At 37.4% G+C, this 22,569-nt stretch overlaps 1 protein-coding gene across 1 annotated transcript in view; it reads left to right on the top strand.

Moving 5' to 3' along the window:
- The window catches only part of DDHD2 (DDHD domain containing 2), a 23,638-nt gene extending 1,367 nt beyond the window's left edge, over positions 1–22,271 (top strand). Inside the window, exons 2-17 of the mRNA XM_024765102.1 lie at positions 203–430; positions 1,254–1,444; positions 2,232–2,321; positions 2,874–2,994; positions 4,131–4,220; positions 5,173–5,308; positions 7,137–7,345; positions 7,627–7,694; positions 8,349–8,471; positions 9,340–9,435; positions 10,478–10,606; positions 10,714–10,869; positions 11,140–11,242; positions 11,381–11,551; positions 12,257–12,419; positions 22,146–22,271. Of these exons, the coding sequence (XP_024620870.1) occupies positions 211–430; positions 1,254–1,444; positions 2,232–2,321; positions 2,874–2,994; positions 4,131–4,220; positions 5,173–5,308; positions 7,137–7,345; positions 7,627–7,694; positions 8,349–8,471; positions 9,340–9,435; positions 10,478–10,606; positions 10,714–10,869; positions 11,140–11,242; positions 11,381–11,551; positions 12,257–12,419; positions 22,146–22,227 (2,148 nt within the window). The 5' untranslated portion in view covers positions 203–210 and the 3' untranslated portion in view covers positions 22,228–22,271. The remainder of the gene's footprint in view (positions 1–202; positions 431–1,253; positions 1,445–2,231; positions 2,322–2,873; positions 2,995–4,130; positions 4,221–5,172; positions 5,309–7,136; positions 7,346–7,626; positions 7,695–8,348; positions 8,472–9,339; positions 9,436–10,477; positions 10,607–10,713; positions 10,870–11,139; positions 11,243–11,380; positions 11,552–12,256; positions 12,420–22,145) is intronic.
- The last annotated feature ends 298 nt before the right edge of the window (positions 22,272–22,569 follow it).

Raw genomic sequence — 22,569 nt, 5'->3', positions numbered from 1 at the left:
CCCTAAAAAAAAAAAAAAAAAAAAAAAACCCCAAAAACAAAACCAAAAAAAGCTGTTAATTTATGTTATTTCTGTTTTAAATTATGTAGCCCCCTTAGTTGTTTTTTCAGAAATGACTCCTTAAAAATGACCAGTTTTGTGTGTGAACAATTACACTGTTAGTAGAAGGAAACTTTATTGATAGTTTTCTTTTGTCTTTTAGAGAAAGAAATGTCATCAGTGGAATCACACGAGGAACAATTGTCCCAGTCAGATCCATCCCCGTCACCAAACTCATGTAGTTCCTTTGAGCTAATAGACATGGATGTTGGCAGTTTGTACGAACCTGTTTCTCCTCATTGGTTTTATTGTAAGATAATAGATTCTAAGGAGACATGGATTCCTTTCAACTCTCAGGATTCACAGCAGCTGGAAGAGGCATACGGCTCTGGTAGGGTGAAAGCTATGACTTGTAATAACCAAGGACTTACTGTCATTTCTCTAAAACTATAATATAAAAGTCCTTATAGTGAGTGCTATTAGAAGTAAATTTTAGATCTTTTTCTAGTTGTCTCATGGCATTTTTTTTTTGCTTTACATTTTTTATACTTTCCAAATTTTACTTAATAATCTTTTCTTTTTAACATCTTTATTGGAGTATCATTGCTTTACAATGATGTGTTAGTTTCTGCTTTATAACATCCTATAGCATTTTTCTATAGAAGTTCTGCATTACTATCCAGCCAATTTATAATACTCAAGAATTTGGTCTGTATCTTGAAAACAGTACTTACTGTAATTCCTGCATAGTTAACCAATAATGTTTCTGATGTTTCAGTTTCTGTTTATGAAGAGTGCGGTGCGGGCAGTGTCACATTGCAAAAGAATGAATTCTTTCATTTTTCTCTTGTTTTTTCTTCTTTTATGGAAACAAGAATGATGCCGGTTACTACTTTATCATCGTGATGGTCATTAATTTATCTTTTGGTCCCTTAAACAAAAAATTCAGAAAAGCTTTCTTGTATACATTTTATTTTTTTAAGGGACACTTCTATCTCTCCTTAGAAAAAGAACAAAACAGCGTTGGGTATTACTTTTTTCATGTTTCATTAAAACCAAGAATGATTTTGATGGTTTATAAAGTAGTTTAGCCAAGAAGAAACAGATCATTCGTGTGTTTTATAACATTATTGAGAACATAACTCAGAGTTGTATTTTGGGAGCCTTATTTTGCTATACTATGTACTTCATTTCCCCTTTCCACTCCTTGATAGGAAAAGACTGTGACAGAAGAGTTGTGCCCACTGATGGGGGCAGATACGATGTTCATTTGGGGGAGAGGATGCGGTACGCCGTATACTGGGATGAGCTAGCATCGGAAGTGAGGCGCTGTACCTGGTTTTACAAGGGAGACAAAGATAATAAGTATGTTCCATACTCGGAGAGCTTCAGCCAAGTGTTAGAGGTATTCCTGTGACCCTTTTACTCATTTTCTTCATTGTGTTCTCTTATTTCATAATCTTTTCTTCCTCTTGTGACTTATTCTGTGAATTTACAGAGAGAGTTTGGTTCTATTTGCATCACAGTTCATAGCATTTCTTTTTGCAAGTTAGTTTCAGGATAAAGTAGTTTTATTTTCAAATTTTGAAATACTATGGAAACTATTATGTATTTAAATTAAAATTTTTTTTCTCTAATGGTGATCTTTGTGAATATTTAAAATGTGACCACAGGATTGGTCTTTTTTGCCTTTTATTTTTCTTGCTCTGAAAATATTCTGAAATTTGCTTTAAATTGGAGTAGGATATTAGTATTATTGAACGAAATATATCAAAATGTGAACAATGATTATTTCTAGTCTTGATGATGGAATTGGGACTGATTTTTTTCCTGTACTATTATCATAATTTTAAAAGAATTTTAAAATAAATTTGACAAATCAAGAGAAAGAACTTTGTATGTAATGTAATCCTCATTTTATGGATAATATACATGCGTTAACATTACTGAAAGAAATATATCAAAATGTGTACAGCGATTATCTCCAGTCTAGATGATAGAAGTAGAAGTGATTATTTTTTCTTTGTTCTATACTAGTACCTGTTCTCATTTTAAGAGGATTAAAATAAATTTGATAAATTAGAGTAAGATACTCTTATAGTAATTGTTTATCTAGCAGTATTCTTGTTAAAAAGTCCAGTTTTAATAGAAAAACCATTACAGAAATCTAATGAAATGTGTTTTCCTTTAAGGAAACTTACATGCTGGCGGTAACGCTGGATGAATGGAAGAAGAAACTGGAGTCTCCCAACAGAGAAGTAATTATGTTGCACAATCCAAAGGTTAGCAGATTAAGGCCCTTCTTTAACATTGGGATTAAAGGTTAATTGCATTAGTAAGAACTTAATTGGTTTCTTTTTCTGGGGATTCTACGGAAGATAAGCTTTGGACATTTTTATATTGCATTCACAGTTATGAAACTTGAAGCTGTGGCTCTTACCATCATTTCCTTGTTCAACTCTTACACCAAAATTTTCTTAGGGAAAATTATGTCACTGTAGATTTAGAAAATCACTGACACGTTATGTGGGCACATCTTCCATGGGTAGGGTATGGTTGAAAGATCTGTTAGCCTGATGAATTTTCCTTTTCCTTTTTTTTTTAGCTTTACTGAGGTATAATTGACAAAATAGTAAGATATTTAAAGTGTACAACATTAGCCTAATGTATTTGCAGGATTCTCATTTCAAGCTGTAGGAGTTGCATATCAAAACTCCAGTTGAGATTTGACTATGTGTTATGTTTTAAAAGACCCGTTCCTACCCCTCAGAATGTATAAATAGAAGCGTCTTTAATGTAGAGTATGTTTATTGCTCTGATCTTTTTTATTTAAGCTTATGGTACATTACCAGCCAGTCGCGGGGTCTGATGAATGGGGTTCAACACCCACTGAGCAGGGCCGACCTCGAACAGTGAAGAGAGGGGTTGAGAACATCTCTGTTGACGTTCATTGTGGTAATGTTAATCATTCACTTTTTTTCTTATCTTCTGATATTCTTATTTGTTTATGACTTAAATCGTGGTCTTTCTCTATGGCTTTAGATTATGTCAAGGCTTAAAAATGGTCTTTAATCAAATGGGCTTATTCTAATTAAGATTAGTATTACTTCATCTGCTAAGAATCTTAATAGGTACAAAAATCTCTTTTAAAGTTGCTAAGTATATATGGTGGGATGGATAAAATTTGACAGTACTAATCAGGAGGTCACTAAGTACAAATGAACTGATTTAGTCCTAATTCTAAGAAGTGTGATTCCGCCTGCTTGATTATTAATTTATTCCTGGTAACTCCTGAAGGTTTTCAGGAGGTTTTCAACCAGGGAAAACTATTTTTCAGGGACCTTGATGGTTATCCATTGCTCTCTAGCTAGGGTCATTTATGGTTGGTTTTATAATATATTTAACTGGATTATAAAATTCCTTTCATCTTTCAGAGGAGATGGCTTGTCTCTTGGACAAAGCTGTAGACTTACTGTAATTTGAAAAGATGAGTTTAAAATTTCAGGCTTCAAATACATATCAGACTTTATTGGTACAACTGATAAACATAGGATATTAGGTAAAAGTATCCTGTCAATATTGAATTACTTGAATTTGGTAACTGCCCTGTGGTTAAATAAGAGCATATTCTTAGGAAATACATAATAAAATATTAAAGGGTTAAAGAGATGTGATATGTGCCATCTGATAATGTATGCAACCTGCTCCCAAATGGTTCAGAAAAATAAATGTGTGTGAATACACATACACATAGAGAAATAAATGTGGTAAATGTTAGTGTTGAATCTGTATAAAAAGTACATGAGAGTTTCTGTACTGTTCTTTCAAGTTTTCAATAAGATTGCAGTTATTTCAAAATAAAAAGTTTAAAAAACTTGAACAGTTTTTTCACTGACTTATTACAAGATAAATAAGAAACAAAGTAACATCACTGTGTTTTTAGTTGTTAAATATGGGACTATCTGTGTCTTTTAAAATACCTGCTCATATTTTAATTTGCCCATTTCTATTGTCTACGCATTGTGAATGTTTGATTTTAGAATACATGACTCGTTATATAGAGTAATTTTTCTTTGTAATTTCACTTGTAGGGGAACCTTTACAGATAGATCACTTGGTTTTTGTAGTCCACGGGATCGGACCAGCCTGTGATCTCCGCTTTCGAAGCATTGTACAGTGTGGTAGGTTCGCAAAGCATGTCATATTAGATCATGTAGGGGGACTGTCAGTGCTCCTGTGAGTTGAGATAAAGTGTTGTCTTTAGTCTGTTGTCTTAGCTGCATAATAAGATTTGGAGAGATAAAGACAGGTGGCAAGGTAGTCAAGCTTCCCAGCTTAGACCTAAAGTGCTAGTAAATTCCTTAGGCTAATAGGTTTATATTCTTAACTAATAATTCTTGAGTGAATAAGCCCTCAAGTCTTATACAATTGTTTTATGATGTGATGGTCCTGTTTATAACCATTCTAAATTTAAAGGGAACCATAAATATATGACCACGAAGATAATACAGTTTAAATGAATAACAGAAGCGTCAACCATTTTTGTAATTCATACTGTGATAAACCTTATGATATTCTAATTGGAATATTTAGGTCATTAGTATAACTTGACTTTGAAAGGTAGTATTCATAGTCTAACCGCCCTAATTTGGGAGTCTGATCCTAATGGCTAATGCTTCTAAGCATAAGCCTCCTAGAAGGTTAAGATCGACGCAATATGAATTCCAAACAGCAGTGTATTTTTTAAAAATTTAAAATATTGGGTAAAGGTTGTTTATAAGAACCAGAAAGTTAGGATAGGAACCTGACTGCAAGGCCAATTGGCATAGTCAAGTGGTTTTTTAAAAAAATGGAAACAGTTCCCTTGACACGGCAGAAGTTTTGAAGTTACTGTGTGATTTTTTTAATATAAAAATGTTTTGTATAGTAACAGCAGTTCTGTATTAAAGGAATGTCTTTTCCTACATGCACTGTTAATTTTTTCTTGAATACTCACTCTACTTTTGACTCAAGTCAGTAGGTGCTATAAGCAGATATAGATGGATGTAGTATAATTAATTATAAGATCTGTTGCATTTTCACTCTACAAACTGATTGCTTCACCATTAATGCACTGTTCATTTTCTTTTCTAGTTAATGATTTTCGCAGTGTTTCCTTGAACCTGCTACAGACGCATTTTAAGAAAGCCCAAGAAAATCAGCAGATTGGGAGGGTAGAATTTCTCCCAGTCAACTGGCACAGTCCTTTGCATTCCACTGGTGTGGATGTGTGAGTAGTACTTTACACCTTTGAGTTGCTAACTGTGATTGTTATGTTTTCTGATCATTGATATGCTAGGAACATTTCTGCTATAGCTGATCGTATATATAAAATTTTGTTCAACAGAAAACTTTTTGTACTTCTGTGTCTTTTTCTTAGAGATACATTATTAAGTGCGGACCAATCCCTTTGTTTAACTAGCTTGGGTTAGGAGTGGGGAGTTGTGTGTATCTTCTTCCAGTATGTTTTACTGGCTCATTAGTGTTTACTATTACAGCTTTATTATTTCTTTAGCATAAAGCCAAATGTTGCTTTCTCCCCATAGTGTATAAGCATTTCCATCTTAAGATGTCAAAAGCCGGTCTACCTCAAGATGCACAAAGTATTTTGTTGTTCCTTTTGTGATCACATTTAGATAATATTTGTCCAAATTTGGGGAAAAAAGGAAATTCCCAAATATTAAATTATTGGGGTTTATAACTTGAGGTATAATTGGTGCAATGACTTATAAGTGATGGCTTTCTTAAGTTACAAGCTCAGTAGTTCTGTTTGTAAACTTTTTGGTAATGTCAGAGAAGGTTGCCTTATATTAAGGATATTCAGCTGTGGGCTTGCCAGAAAGAAGTATGTTCATAATATAGTTCTAGGATAGAACTAGGAGATGCTTCTCTGGTAGATAAAGGAAGTAGCATTGTTTCCATGCTGGTCTTGGAAATGGCTTTTCTGATTCCGTGTCTCTCAGTTCTTGATACCCTATGATTTGAGCATATTCCACGTGCCAAATGCTCCATTGTGGTGTTGCTTTTACTAGTGTACAGAGTTCACATTCTTTCATATTTGAGCTGATGCTAAGAGGTTACTAGGGGCACATAGCCCTCTCTAAACTACAGAAGATGTTGAAGGTTTGAGGAGTCTTTCTGGGAGCTTTGAGAAAGCTTTATGTGGAAGCTGACTTATACTACGTCAACATTGTTTTCCTTTGCGAGATATGAGTTCTGTTTGTCCTTGGCATCTGGCAGTCTCACCTTCTTTCAGCTTTTAGAAATTCGGCATACAGAGAGAGAGATGATCCATTTATCATTTGACTTGTGATCAAAAAACCTTAATGCTGAGAATTCTAGGAAAAGCCTCTTGTATCTTTTAAAAAACTTTATTATAGAGAATTTTGTACACAAAAGTAGCATATATAATGAATCTTCATGGATTGATTATGATTACCCAGCCCAACAAGCCTCAACACGTGGCCAGTTCTGCCCCATCCATATCTCCCGTGTTCTGCCCATCCCTCCACTCTATTACTTTTGGATAAAATCTTAGACATCATATCATTTCATCTGTTAAATGTTTCAGTTTGTATATCTTTTTAAGGATTAAAAATATATATGTAACACCATTATCACATCAAAAAAATTCTTAATATCAGCAAATATACAATCAGTATTCAAATTTGTAATTGTCTAATAAATGTCATGATTTGTATATACACATACATACATATACATGCACATACACACATAGTTTAAACTGGGATCATAAATTGCAATTAGTTGATGTCTTTTAAGTCTCTTTTAATCTCTTGATTACCTTTCTATCTCTTATTTTCTTGTAATTTATGTCTTGAGGAGGCTGGGTTTTTTGTCTTGCAGCGTTTCTCACACTGAATTTTGCTGGTCACATCCCTTTGGCTTCATTACAAATGTCTGCCTGTCCTCTGTTTCCTGTAAATTGATAGTTATCCTTTGTATCTTAATTTCTAAGTGTAATTTGGATAATAACTTAGAGGAGGCTGTGGAATGTATTTAGGTTTTCGGCTTAAAATATCTTCTGTTTTTTTCAGAGATCTGCAGCGAATAACTCTGCCCAGCATTAACCGCCTAAGGCACTTCACCAATGATACAATTCTGGATGTCTTCTTCTACAACAGCCCCACCTACTGTCAGACTATTGTGGACACAGTTGCTTCTGAACTGAACCGATTATATGTACTTTTTCTGCAGAGGAACCCTGATTTCAAAGGGGGCGTATCCATCGCTGGTCATAGTTTAGGTAACAGATTCTTTGTGACCAGAGATGACTATCACATTTTAAGGATGGCTGGGTTTGAAGTACAGTGTCTTTTATCAGTATCAGATTCAGAGGTCTAGAACTGGTCTGTGATGAAGAATTTGGAAGGGGTTGGAAGGGTGGTGGTGGATTAGAAAGAATGACTCCCTGCTTCATAGATTTTGCTTCATGGGTAATTGGCTTATTACTTTTTTTGTATGAAAGACAGCTATTTAGTGCTAATGCTTCGAAATTGTCCGTTCTTTCTTCTGTTTTACTTGTAGGTTCACTTATATTGTTCGATATCCTAACAAATCAGAAAGATTCTTTGGGGGATGTTGACAGTAAAAAGGTAATTTAGATGTTCAGATAGGTTCTTTTGTATGCTTTCTTAGTAAGCGTTTTTAGATTTTAGGCTTTTTGTTTTTTGCTTTGTCTCATACCATAATATTTACATTTATTTTAATTTTAACAGACGTGTAATTTTCTCTGTCATTCTTGGATGATAGAAGCAAGATAGTAGTATGCTTCTACAAATATTTGCCACATTCTAAAATAATTATAGGTATCTTATTTTTTCATTATAAATATGCACTACTGACCTGTTATTAGAATTATAGAATCACTGAGTTGAAATGGAATTTGCATATGAGGAAATGAAGAGTGAATTGGATGCAAATTGATATAGTTTATAGAAATTCTGTTTGAAAGCCATCCTTAAACATTAATAAGAGCTCAGGGAAGGCTTTATTAATGATGATGAAGAATACTTTGATACTCATTTATTCACTCATTCATTTATTTAAAAACATACTAGGTTTCAACTGACTGCAAAAACTTAAAGATCAATCACATCTTAATTTATATTTCGTATAAATTACAATTTATTCAAAGTTAAGATAGGTCTCTGTGGATATCTAACATAGTACTTTCCTTTATTGCAAAGTAATATTAATAAAAATCTGAATGAATTTAGAGAATACGAGCTTTACAATTTAATTTTTAGGATTTGCCAAGTATTTTCATGGATCAAGGAGACACACCGACACTGGAGGAAGATTTGAAGAAACTTCAACTCTCTGAATTCTTTAGTGTCTTTGAGAAGGAGAAAGTAGATAAGGAAGCTCTGGTAAAAATAATCTTTGAAAACTTTGCACTATACCATTTTCAGTATTTTTTTTTAATAAATTTATTTTATTTATTTATTTTTGGCCGCGTTGGGTCTTCGTTGCTGCGCGCAGGCTTTTCTCTAGTTGCAGAGAGTGGGGCTACTCTTTGCTTCGGTGCACAGGCTTCTCGTTGCGGTGGCTTCTCTTGTTGCGGATTACGGACTCTAGGCGCGTGGGCTTAGTAGTCGTGGCTTGCGGGCTCTAGAGCGCAGGCTCAGTAGTTGTGGCGCATGGGCTTAGTCGTTCCGTGGCATGTGGGATCTTCCCGGGCCAGGGATCGAACCCGTGTCCCCTGCTTTGGCAGGCGGATTCTTAACCACTGTGCCACCAGGGAAGTTCCCCATTTTCAGTATTTTTATTGCTTCTTTTCATTGTACTGCTTGCTAAGAGCCTGTCCTTTAGAAACATTTTAGTCATAAATACTTGGTTTTCATTAGTAATGCTCTTTAGCCTTATTTGTGTGCTTTTTATCGTATAAAGTGATCTTTGCTTTGTGGAGGTTCAGAGTTCCGAGGAGCCATGTTAATAGCAATGGAGCAAAGACTAAAGCACAGCAGAGCTCTGAAAACATGAGAGCAGGAATAAATGACCACTAACTTTTCCAACTCTTATTTTCTGTTATACTTTGTAGAGCTCTACTGTGGATATTTGCTTGTTTATTTGTTTTTGTTACCACTAGGGAGTCCTAGTCATGCAAAGCAAAGAACAACAGAGTGTTTAGGCCTTATTCCTCTCAGAGAACAGGGCGTTTACTTATTTATTTTTAGGACATTTAATTGATTTTAATTTGCCTAGAAATAAGAAAGATATTTGATTTTTTATGCTTAGGCTTTATGTACCGACAAAGATCTTCAGGAAATGGGAATTCCCTTAGGACCAAGAAAGAAGATACTAAACTACTTAAGGACCAGAAAAAATTCAATGGTATGTGCTTAATATAGCTTGTAGGATTAAACAGTGTTTTGACTTCCTTGTATCCTTGTGCTTTGTGAGGTGTTTAGTATAGGGAGCTAAGCAATTTTTAAAATTGACCTTTGGCTCTCTTTTCAGAAATTAAACATTTACTTTATCGGTATCTTTAAAAGTGTTATTAGCTTCAGAAGTTTTATTTCCCCTGGACTTCCACCATTCAATTTTTTCCTTTTTTTTTTTGTTTGTTTTGTAACTGCTTTATTGAAATATAATTCACAACACATACGATAAAATTCACCCTTTTAAAATATACAATTCAGTGGGTTTTAGTATATTTGCAGAGTTGTATAACCATTACCACTATCTAATTCCAGAACATTTCCATCACCGCAGAAAGAAGCAACATATTCATTAGCAGGCACTCCCTATTCCTCCCTCCTGTGAACCACTGATCTATTTTCTGTCTTCATGTCTTTTCTTATTCTGGATATTTCATATAAATGGAGTCATACAATATGTGGCCTTTTGTGACTGGTTCCTTTCACTTAGTAGAATGTATTCAAGGTATAACCCCGTTGTAGCAGTGCTTGTGCACTGAGCATTTTTGGCCACTGATTCCTTTCCATAGTCTAATTAATTATTTTTCAACCTTTTAGCAGGTTGCTCAGTTCTGATTTAAGGCTGATAGAGACATACTACTTGCTTTGGTTAGAAAGGCATAGCACTTCATTGAACTCCTCAGCAATCCCCAACATTCATTCCACAGTGCTCTGCTATCGTTTTCTCTCATGATGGTTGCCTAAAGTTTCAGCTGCTACCCAAATGGCTTTGTACAGCTTTCATTATTTCAGAGCATGTAGGGATATCAATTCATAATTTAAGGCAACTTTTGTTTTCATCAGCTTTATCTTGTTCTCTGAGAGATTCTTCTTAAACTTGTTGACTACCATTTCAAAACCTTCCCAAGCATCCTTTTAAACCAGTAGAAAACTGTGTAATCCTTTGGATATTTTCACTACATAGCAGTTCCACAGAACTATTTTTTATTCTTTAGGGTATTAATAGACCAACCCCGCAATCACCTGCAGGGGCGAATATGTCTAACATCCCCAAAGAATCGGAGTTCTGCAGTAGTACTAATGGTACTGGAAACGGTGAACATCTGGATGTTGGCATTGGGCAGGTAAGAGTACTAACTCTCTTTGGTCATTTTATTGTTTGCCGTTGGGATGGCAGGAACAGATGTAACTTCTGTTGTTAATGAGAGATGCTTTTATTTCCTCCTTCCAGGTGCCTGTAAAATACCCCCGGCTCATCTATAAACCAGAAATATTCTTTGCCTTTGGATCTCCCATTGGAATGTTCCTTACTGTCCGAGGCCTAAAAAGAATTGACCCCAACTACAAATTTCCAACATGCAAAGGTTTCTTCAATATTTATCACCCTGTAAGCATTGGACAGCTCTTGTGGTTTTACCTGACTGTTAGGGCTTGTTGGTAAAGCGCGTACGATATTCTATTGTGTTGATTTACTTTTTTCTATATTATTCTGTAGTAATGAGATAATTTATAATAGTATGAATCTGGAAGTGATGGGGCAGAACAACTACATTTTTAAAAATGAGCTTATAATTATTCTTGCCTGATACATAGCTCCTGAGACTGTCATTATCTTTCTTCAGCAGAGGTATATGTAGCTATTGTTTTTCCTATGTAGTTTGATCCTGTGGCCTATAGGATTGAACCAATGGTGGTCCCAGGAGTAGAATTTGAGCCAATGCTGATCCCGCATCATAAAGGCAGGAAGCGGATGCACTTAGGTAAGTCTTGAATATAGAACCTGATAATTCTAGACCTTCTGGTCAGTGCAAACTGACTGGACCTCATTCACTTTGTTTAGCTGTGTTGAACCCTTTTACCTCTGTAAACCATGTAATGTTCTTTTTCATATGTTTCAGAACTGAGAGAGGGCTTGACCAGGATGAGCATGGACCTTAAGAACAACTTGCTAGGTTCGCTGCGGATGGCCTGGAAGTCTTTTACCAGAGCTCCATACCCTGCCTTACAAGCTTCAGAAACTGCAGAAGAAACTGAAGCAGAACCTGAATCAAGTTCAGAGAAGCCTAGTGGTCAGTGACACTGTACATATTGATTTCCTGCACCAGGCCAGATAAGAGGGACTCCATGGTGTCTGGTTCTTATTCTCCCAGGGTCTTCTTACTTTCTCCTTTTTTATTGTTTAGGACCAATACTATGAGTCCTAATGGGCCTTCAGCTCTGCTGGTGTTTTCTGTCATCTAATAGCCACAAATCTTGGAAAAACATTGTTTGTGAGGGAAGATGTCAAGAGAAGCTGAGCATCTAGTAATGAGGCTTTAAAACATTCCCCACTTGGGCACTATGGCAGTGCTGCTCGGAGCCTACACTGTGAAGAACCTTGCTTTTACAGGGGAATGTCTGTGTATTCGTGGGTTGGTTTTATTTTCCTGGCTGGGGACTAGATAGGACACTTTTCCTCTTAATTTCACAGTTAATGTTGCATTCTTTTGCTTTAGTTTTCAGTTGCCTAAGGAGTTCTAATCCTGTTTGCATTTAGTTTGTAAACCAAAGGCAAATGGAATTAGCCATTAAATGTACAGGAAGGAAAAAAGGGATTGGATAAAATCAGTGTGCCTTGGGGAGAAGCTTTAAGGAGATTGAGAGGAGGAAAATGAGAGAGAACTTTCTGAGCAGGGTAACTCATCCTACGGTAAAGCTGGAGCCTGAGGGAAAGTAAGGACAACCTTGGAGGGCTGGACGCTTTTATATTCTTATTATGGTTCTTCTGTATCCAGATGTTAGCACAGAAGAGAACCTTGTAGCAGTTAAACAAGAAGCTCCCCCCATCCATGTGGGAATGCTGAATGGAGGCCAGCGCATCGACTATGTGCTACAGGAGAAGCCCATTGAAAGTTTTAATGAATATTTATTTGCTTTACAAAGTCATCTATGCTACTGGTAAGTGTTGTTTTTTTAAGTCTACCTTTTAAAAAATTAATTAACTTATTTATTTTTTAATTCTTATTTATTTTATTTTTGGCTGTGTTGGGTCTTCGTTGCTGCGTGTGGTCTTTCTTTAGTTGCGGCGAGCGGGGGCTACTCTTTGTTGCTGTCACGGGCTTCTCATTGCGGTAGCTTCCCTTGCTGCAGAGCATGGGCTCTAGGCGCGGGCTTCTGTAGTTGTGGCTTACGGGCTCTAGAGCGCAGGCTCAGTAGTTGTGGCACACGGGCTTAGTTGCTCCACGGCATGTGGGATCTTCTTGGACCAGGGCTCGAACCCGTGTCCTCTGCATTGGCAGGAAGATTTTTAACCACTGCGCCACCAAGGAAGCCCCTAAGTGTTTGTTTTTGTTTTGGGGTTTTTTGGTCTTAATTGTTTGTTAAGATTTCTTCAAATGACATGAGTGTGCTGTTTTGTAATTGTCTGAACAAGAAATCATTCTAATCCCAAATGTACACTGGCCTATCCTCCTTTTTCTACATCTATCAAATATCTGTGAAACAATTAAGACTTATTTCACTAAGCATGATATTCTTTAGGTCCATCCACGTTGCTGCAAATGGCAGAATTCCATCTTTTTTTATGGCAGAGTATTATTCCATTGTGATATATACCACATTTTCTTTATTCATTTGTCTGTTGCTGGACACTTAGGTTGCTTCCATATCTTAGTTATTGTGAATAGTGCTGCTATGAACATTGGGGTGCGTGTATTTTTTCAAGTTAGTGTTTTCGTTTTTTCTGGATATATACCCAGGAGTGGAATTGCTGGATCATATGGTGGTTCTATTTTTATTTTTTTGAGGAGCCTCCATACTGTTTTCCACAGTGTCTGCACCATTTCACATTCCCATCAACAATGGACAAGCATTCCCGTTTCTCTACATCCTCGCCAGTGTTTGTTATTTTGTGTTCCTTTTTTTTTTTTTTTTTTCTTGCGGTACGCGGGCCTCTCACTGTCGTGGCCTCTCCCGTTGCGGAGCACAGGCTCCGGACGCGCAGGCCCAGCGGCCATGGCTCACGGGCCCAGCCGCTCCGCGGCATGCGGGATCTTCCCAGACCGGGGCACGAACCCGCGTCCCCTGCATCGGCAGGCGGACTCTCAACCACTGCGCCACCAGGGAAGCCCTGTGTTCCTTTTGATGACAGGTGTGAGGTGACATCTCATTGTGGTTTTGATTTGCATTTCCCTGATGATTAGTGATATTGAGCATCTTTTCATGTGCCTGTTATCCATTTATGTGTCTTTCTTGGAAAAATGTCTATTCAGGTCTCCTGCCCATTTTTTGATTGGATTATTTGGTTTTTTTTTTTTATATTGAGTTTTATGAGCTGTTTATATATTTTGGATATTAACCCCTTATCATTCATATCATTTGCAAATATTTTTCTCCCATCCAGTAGCTTTTCCTTTCATTTTGTTGATGGTTTCCTTTGCTGTGTAAAAGCTTTTAAGTTTAATTAGGTTCCATTTGTTTATTTTTGCTTTTATTTTTTTTGCCTTAGGAGACAGATCCAAAAAAATATCCAAAAAAATATTGCTGTGATTTATGTGAAAGAATGTTCTGCCTATGTTCTCTTCTAGGGGGTTTATGGTCTCCAGTCTTACATTTAGGTCTTTCATCCATTTTGAGTTTAGTTTTGTAAATGGTGTGCAGAAATTTTCTAATCTCATTCCTTTACATGTAGCTGTCCAGTTTTCCCAGCACCACTTGTCAAAGAAACTGTCTTTTCTCCATTTTGCATTCTTGCCTCCTTTGTCGTAGATTAATTAACCATAGGTGCATGGGTTTATTTCTGGGCTCTTTATTCTGCTCCATTGATCTATGTGTCTGTTTTTGTGCCAGTACTAATCTGTTTTGGTAACTGTAGCTTTGTAGTATGGTCTGAAGTCAGGGAGGGTGATATCTCCAGCTTTATTCGTTTTTTCTCAAGACTGTTTTGGCAATATGGGGTCTTTTGTGATTCCATATAGATTTTAGGATTATTTGTTCTAGGTCTGTGAAAAATGTCATGGGTATTTTGGTAGGGATCGCATTAAGTCTGCAGATTGTTCCCCTGCATCGGCAGGCGGACTCTCAACCACTGCGCCACCAGGGAAGCCCCATCAGTGTTTTTATAATTTTCGGAGTGTAGGTTTTTCACCTCCTTGGTTAAGTTTATTCCTAGGGTATTTTATTCTTTTTGATGTAATTTTAAATGGGATCTGTTTCTGATAGTTCATCATTAGTGTATAGAAAAGCAATAGATTTCTGTATATTAATCTTGTATCCTGCAACTTTACTGAATTCATTTATTCTAACAGTTTTCTGGTGGAGGCTTTAGGGTTTTCTATATAAAGTATCATGCTATCTGCAAATGGTGACAGTTTTACTTCCTCCCTTCCAATTTGGATGCCTTTCTTTTTTTCTTTTTTTTTTTCCCCCTGATTGCTGTGGCTAGGACTTCCAATACTATGTTAAATAGAAGGGGCAACATTAGGCATCTTTGTCTTGTTTCTGAATTTGGAGGAAGGGCTTTCAGCTTTTCATTGTTGCATATGACGTTAGCTGTGGGTTTGTCATAAATGGCCCTTGTTATGTTGAGGTATGTTCCCTCTATATCAACTTTGATGAGCGTTTTTATCAAGAATGGATGTTGAATTTTAGTAAATGCTATTTCTGTGTCCATTTTGGTGATCGTGTGATTTTTGTCCTTTCTTTCGTTGATGTGGTATATCACATTGATTGATTTGTGAATGTTGAACCATCCTTGTGTCCCTGGAATAAATCCCACTTGATCATTATGTATGATCCTTTTTTCATATTGTTGGATTCAGTTTGCTAATATTTTGTTGAGGAGTTGTGCATCTATATTCATCAGAGATATTGGCCTGTAATTTTCTTTTTTTGTATTGTATTGGTCTGGTTTGGGTATCAGGATAATGGTGGCCTCGTAGAATGAATTTGGGAGTATTTCCTCCTCTTCAGTTTTTTGGAATAGTTTAAGGAGGATAGTTGTTTGCTCTTCTTTGTATGTTTGCTAGAATTCCCCTGTGAAGTCAGTTCTGGACTTCTGTTTCCTGAGAGTTTTTTTAAATTACAAATTTAATTTCACTAGTGTTTGGTCTGTTTAAATGGTCTGTTTCTTCTTGATTCAGTCTTGGCAATTTTTATGTTTCTAGAAATTTGTCCATTTCTTCTAGGTTGTCCAATTTCTTGGAATATAACTGTTTATAGTATCCTTTTATGATTTTTTATATCTCTGTGGTATCGGTTGTAATTTTTCCTCTTTCATTTCTTATTTTGTTTATTTGGGTCCTTTCTCTTTTCTTCTTGGTGAGCCTGTCTAAAGGTTTATCCTTTTTGTTTATCTTTTCAAAAAACCAGTTCTCATTTTCATTGATCTTTTCTATTGCTTTTTTAAATCTCTATTTTATTTATTTCCTTCTCTGATCTTTATTATTTCCTTCCTTTTGTTGACTTTGGGCTTTGTTCTTCTTTTTCTAATTCCCTGAGGTGGTAGGTTTGTTTGAGATTTTTCTTATTTCTTGAGGAAGGCCTGTATCACTATAAACTTCCCTCTTAAATCTGCTTTTGCTTCATCCCATAGATTTTGGAGAGTTGTGTTTCCATTTTTATTTGTCTCAAGGTATTTTCTGATTTCCTCTTTGATTTCTTTATTGACCCATCATTTTTTAGTAGCATGTCATTTAGTCTCCATGTGCTTGTTCTTTTCCCATTTTTCTTTCCGTAATTGATTTCTAGTTTCATACCGTTGTGGTCGGAAAAAAGCTTGATATAATTTCTATCCTCTGAAATTTGTTGAGACTTGTTTTGTGGCCTAACATGTGATCTGTCCTGGAGAACATTTCATGTGCACTTGGAAAAAATGTGTATTCTGCTGTTTTGGAATGTAATGTTCTGTAGATATCTATTATGTCCAACTAGTCTATTGTGTCATTTAAGGCCACTGTTGCCTTATTGATTTTCTGTCTGGATGATCTGTCCATTGATGAAAATGGAATGTTAAAGTCTCCTACTATTACTGTATTATTGTCAGTTTCTCCTCTTATGTCTGTTACTATTTGCTTTATATATTTAGCTTCTCCTGTCTTGGATGCATATATGGTAACAAATGTTACATCCTGTTCTCGTATTGATCCCTTTATCATTATAGAATGCCCTCCTTTGCTTTTGTTATAGCCTTTGTTTTAAAGTCTATTTTGTCTGATAGGGATATTGCTGCCCCTGCTTTCTTTTCATTTCCATTTACAGGAAATACCTTTTTCCATTCCCTTATTTTCAGCCTGTGTGTGTCTTTAGCTCTGACGTGAGTCTCCTGGAGGCAGCATATAGATGGGTCTTGTTTTTCATCCAGTCACCCACCCTGTGTCTTTTTTAAAATGTATTTATTTATTTTTGGCTGCGTTGGGTCTTCGTTGCTGTGCATAGCTTCTCGTTGCTTTGGCTTCTCTTGTTGAGAAGCATGGGCTCTAGGCATGCGGGCTTCAGTAGTTGTGGCATGTGGGCTCAGTAGTTGTGGCTCGCGGGCTCTAGAGCGCAGGCTCAGTAGTTGCGGCGCACGGGCTTAGTTGCTCCGCGGCATGTGGGATCTTCCCGGACCAGGGTTCGAACCCGTGTCCCCTGCATTGGCAGGCAGATTCTTAACCAGTGCGCCACCAGGGAAGCCCCACCCTGTGTCTTTTGATTGGAGCATTTAGTCCATTGACATTTAAAGTAATTATTGATAGGTATGTACTTATTGCCATTTTATTACTTGTTGTCCGGTTGTTTTTGTAGTTCTTCTGTATTCATTTCTTCTTTTTTTCTTCCTTTGTGGTTTAATGATTTTATTGAGCAGTATGCTTGTGTTCCTTACTTTTGTGTGTGTGTGTATATGTTGTCGTTTTTTGATTTGTGATTACCATGGGGTTCTTACATGTTGACCTATATCTACTTGTGTTAAACTGGCAGTCATTTAAGTTCAAACATATTCTAAACAACCTACGTTTTTTTCCTCCCCTCCCCTGCATTTTGTGGTTTCGATGTTATATGTCACATCTTCACGTTTATCCCTTAACCGTTTATTGTAGTTATAGTTGCTTTTACAGTTTTTTGTCTTTTAATCTTCATACTGGCTTATTTAAGTGGTTGATCCTCAGTCCTTACTATGTATTTGCCTTTTCTCTTGGGATTTCCCCTTTTCTATAGGTTCTTACTTCTCTTCCACTTAGAGAAGACCTTTTAACGTTTCTTTTAGAGTAGGTTTAGTATTGATGAACTGTCTCAGTTTTTGCTTGTCTGAGCAGTTATCTCTTCTTCAATTCTAAATGATAATCTTGTTGGGCAGAGTATCCTAGGTTGCAGGTTTTTCCCTTTCAGGACTTTGAACGTATCGTGCCACTCCCTTCTGGCCTGCAAGGTTTCTGCAGAGAGATCAGCTGATAGCCTTATGGGCATCCCCTTGTATATGACTCTTTTTTTCTTGCTGCCTTCAGAAGCCTCTCTTTACCTTTTGCCATTTTAATTATGTTATGTCTTGGTGTGAGTGTGCTTGGGTTCATCTTGTTTGGGACCCTCTGTGCTTCCTGTTCCTGGATATCTGTTTCCTTCAGGTTTGGGAAGTTTTCAGCCACAATTTCCTCAGATACATTTTCGATGCCCTGCTCTCTATCTTCTCCTTCTGAGACCCCTATAATGTGAATGTTGGTACATTTAATGTTAGCCCAGAGATCTCTTATACCGTTTTCATTTTTTAGAATCTCTTTTCTTTTTGCTGTTCTGATTGGGTGATTTCCATTATTCTATGTTTCAGATCACTTATGTGTTCTTCTGTATCACTCAATCTGCTATTCAGTCCTTTTAGTGTGTTTTTTTTATTGCGGCTATTGAATTCTTCATTTCTGATTGGGTCTTTTTTATATATTCTAGTTCCTTGTTAAAATTCTCACTATGTTCATTTACTCTTGCCCCTAATTCAGTTAACATTTTTTAATTAACTGTTCTGAAGTGTTTATCTGGTAAATTGTTTATTTCTGTTTCATTATTTTTTCATGGGTTTTCTTTTGCTGTCACAGTTGAGAGCAGTTTGTCTGCCTTTTCATTTTGCTTAACTTTTTCTGTCACTATGAATTTAGGTGAAACAGTTACCTATTGCAGTCTGAAAGGGGTATTCTTATGTGGGAGCATCCTTATACAGGCTGTGTGTGCCCAGTGCCGTTGATGGGAGAGCAGGATTTGATGATACGGACAGAGTCTTCTTTCCTCAGCTATCACCTTAGTAGGGGGTGGAGCTGGATGTGAGGTGGGACTTCCCCTCTGCTCAGTGGCTGTCACCATGCAGTTGGGGACAGGGTCTGATCCTAAGTTGCTGGAGCCAAAGCCCTGAGGGTCCGGCCCAGGCTGGCTCTGTTCCCTTTAGGTGTGTTTCCCAACCTCCCCGCACTGGAACCCTTGCCCCGGAGCTGGGGAGGGCAGACAAAAGTGGGGCCCATGTGGGCTCTCTGCAGACAGAGGTCCAAGCTGTCTGCCGTGTGCAGCCTTGGGTGCATGTCCCCTTTGCCCCTCACAGTCGATCACTGCCCCCAGCCTCCCCTGTCTTGTTATGGGGCCACACTGCAGCTGGGGCCTGTGTGGACTCTTGGCGTATGCTGGGGCGTAAGCCGTGGGGTAGGGGCCGCCGTCAGAGTTCTGGGCTTCTTCTGATGCACTGCTTGAGTAAGTGCCAACAGTGGCTGCTGACACCCCACCCAGACTCTGCCCCAGGCCCGGGTTGCCTGTGCATCCCTTGGCTGTGTTTCTCCCTGTCGTGGCGGCCCTAGATGCTGTGCAGTGGTGCATCGTCAAGGAGCTGAGCTGTGCACCCAGGTGGGGAGACCTGGCAGCCACTAGAGCAGTCCTCCCACTGTACTCCCACAGCCCTGCTGCCTTCCAGCTAGCCAAGGGGGCTCGTCTCCCCGATTAGGACCCCAGGACTGGGGCGTTCAATCTGAGGCTCTCACTGCTCACTCTCCAGGGTGGGTCTCCGCCTGTGCATTCTCCCTTTTCCTCTGAGTCCCCTCCCAGGGGCACAGGTCCCAATCTGATCGCTTTTCTTCCCATCCTAAATGATTACATGTGGATCTTTCTTACAGCCTTGGTTGTACAGGAGTATTTCTGCCAGTTTCCATTCCACATACAGATGTACTTTTTTTTTTTTTTTTTTTTTTTTTCGTGGTACGTGGGCCTCTCACTGTTGTGGCCTCTCCCATTGCGGAGCACAGGCTCCGGACGCGCAGGCTCAGCGGCCATGGCTCACGGGCCCAGCCGCTCCGCGGCATGTGGGGTCTTCCCGGACCGGGGCACGAACCCGCGGTCCCCTGCATCGGCAGGCGGACTCTCAACCACTGCGCCACCAGGGAAGCCCGTAGATGTACTTTTGATGTGTTTTTTTGGGGGGGAGTTCCACGTCCTCTTACTCTGCCACGTTGATCGATCCCCCTTGCTGTCCATACATCTTCTTTAGTGAATTGTCTGTTGAAATCTTTTGCCCATTTAAAAAATTGGATTATTTCATTATTAAGTTTCAAGAGTTTTCTACATTTTAGTTACAAGTTCTTTTCAGATATACTTTTTTCCTCAGGATGTGGTTTGGTTTTCATTTTTCTGTCAAGTAGGTTTTGAAGCGGTTTTTTATTTTGATGAAGTCCATTTTACTGGTTTGTGCTTTTCTGACATATTTAAGAAATCTTTGCCAAATCCAATGTCGTTAAGGTTTCTCCTTTGTTTTAGAAGCTCTGTCATTTTAGCTTTTACATTTAGCTCTGTGATCCATTTTGATTAAGTTAATTTTTAAAGATGGTGTGAGGAAAGGATTGAGGTTCATTGTTTTGCATGTGGTTTTCCTGTTCTAGCAACATTTGTTGAAAAGTTTATTCAGATGGAGAAACTGTTGAATTGCCTTGGCTCTGTTTTGTTCCACTGATCTGTCTGTCCTTATGCCAATAAAACACTGTCCTGATTACTGTAGCTTTATAGTAAAGCTTAAAATTAGGTATCGTGAGTCCTTCATCTTTGTTGTTCCTATTCGTAGTTATTTTAGGTATTGTAGGTCCTCTGCATTTCCTCATACAGTGTAGAATGAACTTGTTAATTTCAGCCAAAAGGCTTTTTAGGGATTTTGATTGTGATTGCATTTTATCTATAGATCAATTTGGGGGAAGAATTGACATCTTAATAATGCTGAGTCTTCTGAGCCACGAACACAGTTGTCTCTCAGTATATTTTGGTCTTTAGTTTCTCTCAGCAGTGTTTTGTGGTTTTCAGCGTATGTATCATGCACTGTATAATTCGTATTGCCCTCCTCCTATTATGAATAAGGTTGAGCAACTTGACATATATCTAAGGACCATTTTAATTTTCTTTTTGGGGAGTTATCTATACCCTTTATTCTCTTTTATATTGAAATTTTGGTCTTTTTTTTAATCGATAAATCTGTGATACGAGTTGCAAATACCTTTTCCCCCGTTTGTCTTTGACCTTGTGTACATTAATTTTTGCTAAGTAGAAATTTTGATTTTTACATAGTCAAATTTATTTTTTCCTTTTTTGGCTTCTGGAATTTGTGTCATACTTAGATTTTCCTTGCTCTCCAAAGAATTCCTTACCACAGTTTATTCTGATATTTTAGGGTTTCATTTTTACATATAAATCTTTGATTCTGTTCAAATTTATCCTAATAATAAGGTGAGGATTGATCCAAATCATTTTCAGGATAGCTATCCAGCTGTTGCAACACTGTTAATAGATTTGAGGTTCTAACTTTATTGTATTAAATTTCTATGAGTATTTAAGGCTATTTCTGGACTTCCTGTTCTTTTCTATTGATCCGCTTATTTATGCACCAGGATCACACCATTTTAATATCTGGTTTAGCTAATCTCCCCTCACTGGTATAGGAGGAAGGAGTTTCTTAACCTGCCATCTGTGTATGGAACTTGTGGGGAATAGAAGAAAGTCTATGAGTCCAGTGAAATTCTATTTATAATTTCGGGTATACATGTATATGGTGTCTTTTCTGGGGAGTAATCCATAGGTTTCATTAGATTCTCAAATAGATCCATGACTTTACAAATGTCAAACCTTAGATCTAGAAAAGTGTTTGAGCCTTATACCCTTATGGCAATCCACGAATGCTGTATTTTTATAATCAAATTTCTTTACAAACTGGATATAAGTAATTGCTTGTACACACACTGAATAATATCTGGAAGATGCATGAGAAATTGATAACGTCGGTTGTCAGAAGTTGGGGCCTAGTGGTTAAGAAACAGTGAGAAGGAGACTTCATTATTATATCCTTTTATATCTTTGATTTTTATTCATATGATTGTATTGGCTTTTTGAAAAAGGTGAATAACATTTAAAAAATTAAGGTGATGAATTGGACGACTCTTCCATGTTGTTCCAAGAATGAGTTCTGTGGAAAGGGAGGGCTTGGTCATTTACTACTGGCTTTTTTATATTACAGGACATAATGCTAGATTTATTTGTTATAAGGTTACCTTACAAACCACTGCCAATTACATCACCTCTGAGTCAGATTTTTTTTAAACAGTAAAAAAATGAACTCGTAAGGTGGTTGTGTAGATTGAGATGATATATGTAAAGCATCTAGTACGAATGTTAGTTTCTTCTTTTTACAACATAATTTTTTCTCTACAGGGAGTCTGAAGATACAGTACTGCTGGTCCTCAAAGAAATCTACCAAACCCAGGGTATCTTCCTTGATCAGCCTTTACAGTAAAAATGAACCACCTATGGCTGCTTAATGTAAGTTTTTAAATGTCATGTATGCAGCATATTACATGTGACGAGGAACTGTGGAGCCGCAGCTCTTCCTACATATTAACATGTGATGAGGAACTGTGGAGCCGCAGCTCTTTATAAATATACTTTTTGTTGCCTGTCACCAAGATCCAGGTTATTACTCATTTTTAGAGGGACTCTGCTTAAAATTCATGGGATAAAAGCACAGTAGGCCACTTAGAGAAAGGTTAGTGTATGTTTGTTTTGTTAGCGACTTGGTCCAATAATACTTGCCATTTTTAGGATCTAAACTCAGAATCTTAATAGTTGACCATCTGAG

Source organism: Neophocaena asiaeorientalis, unplaced genomic scaffold, assembly GCF_003031525.2.
Source record: "Neophocaena asiaeorientalis asiaeorientalis breed wild unplaced genomic scaffold, Neophocaena_asiaeorientalis_V1.1 scaffold14, whole genome shotgun sequence".
In the NCBI taxonomy this organism is placed as follows: Eukaryota; Metazoa; Chordata; class Mammalia; order Artiodactyla; family Phocoenidae; genus Neophocaena; species Neophocaena asiaeorientalis.
This window is presented reverse-complemented; position numbering and strand designations above follow the sequence as displayed.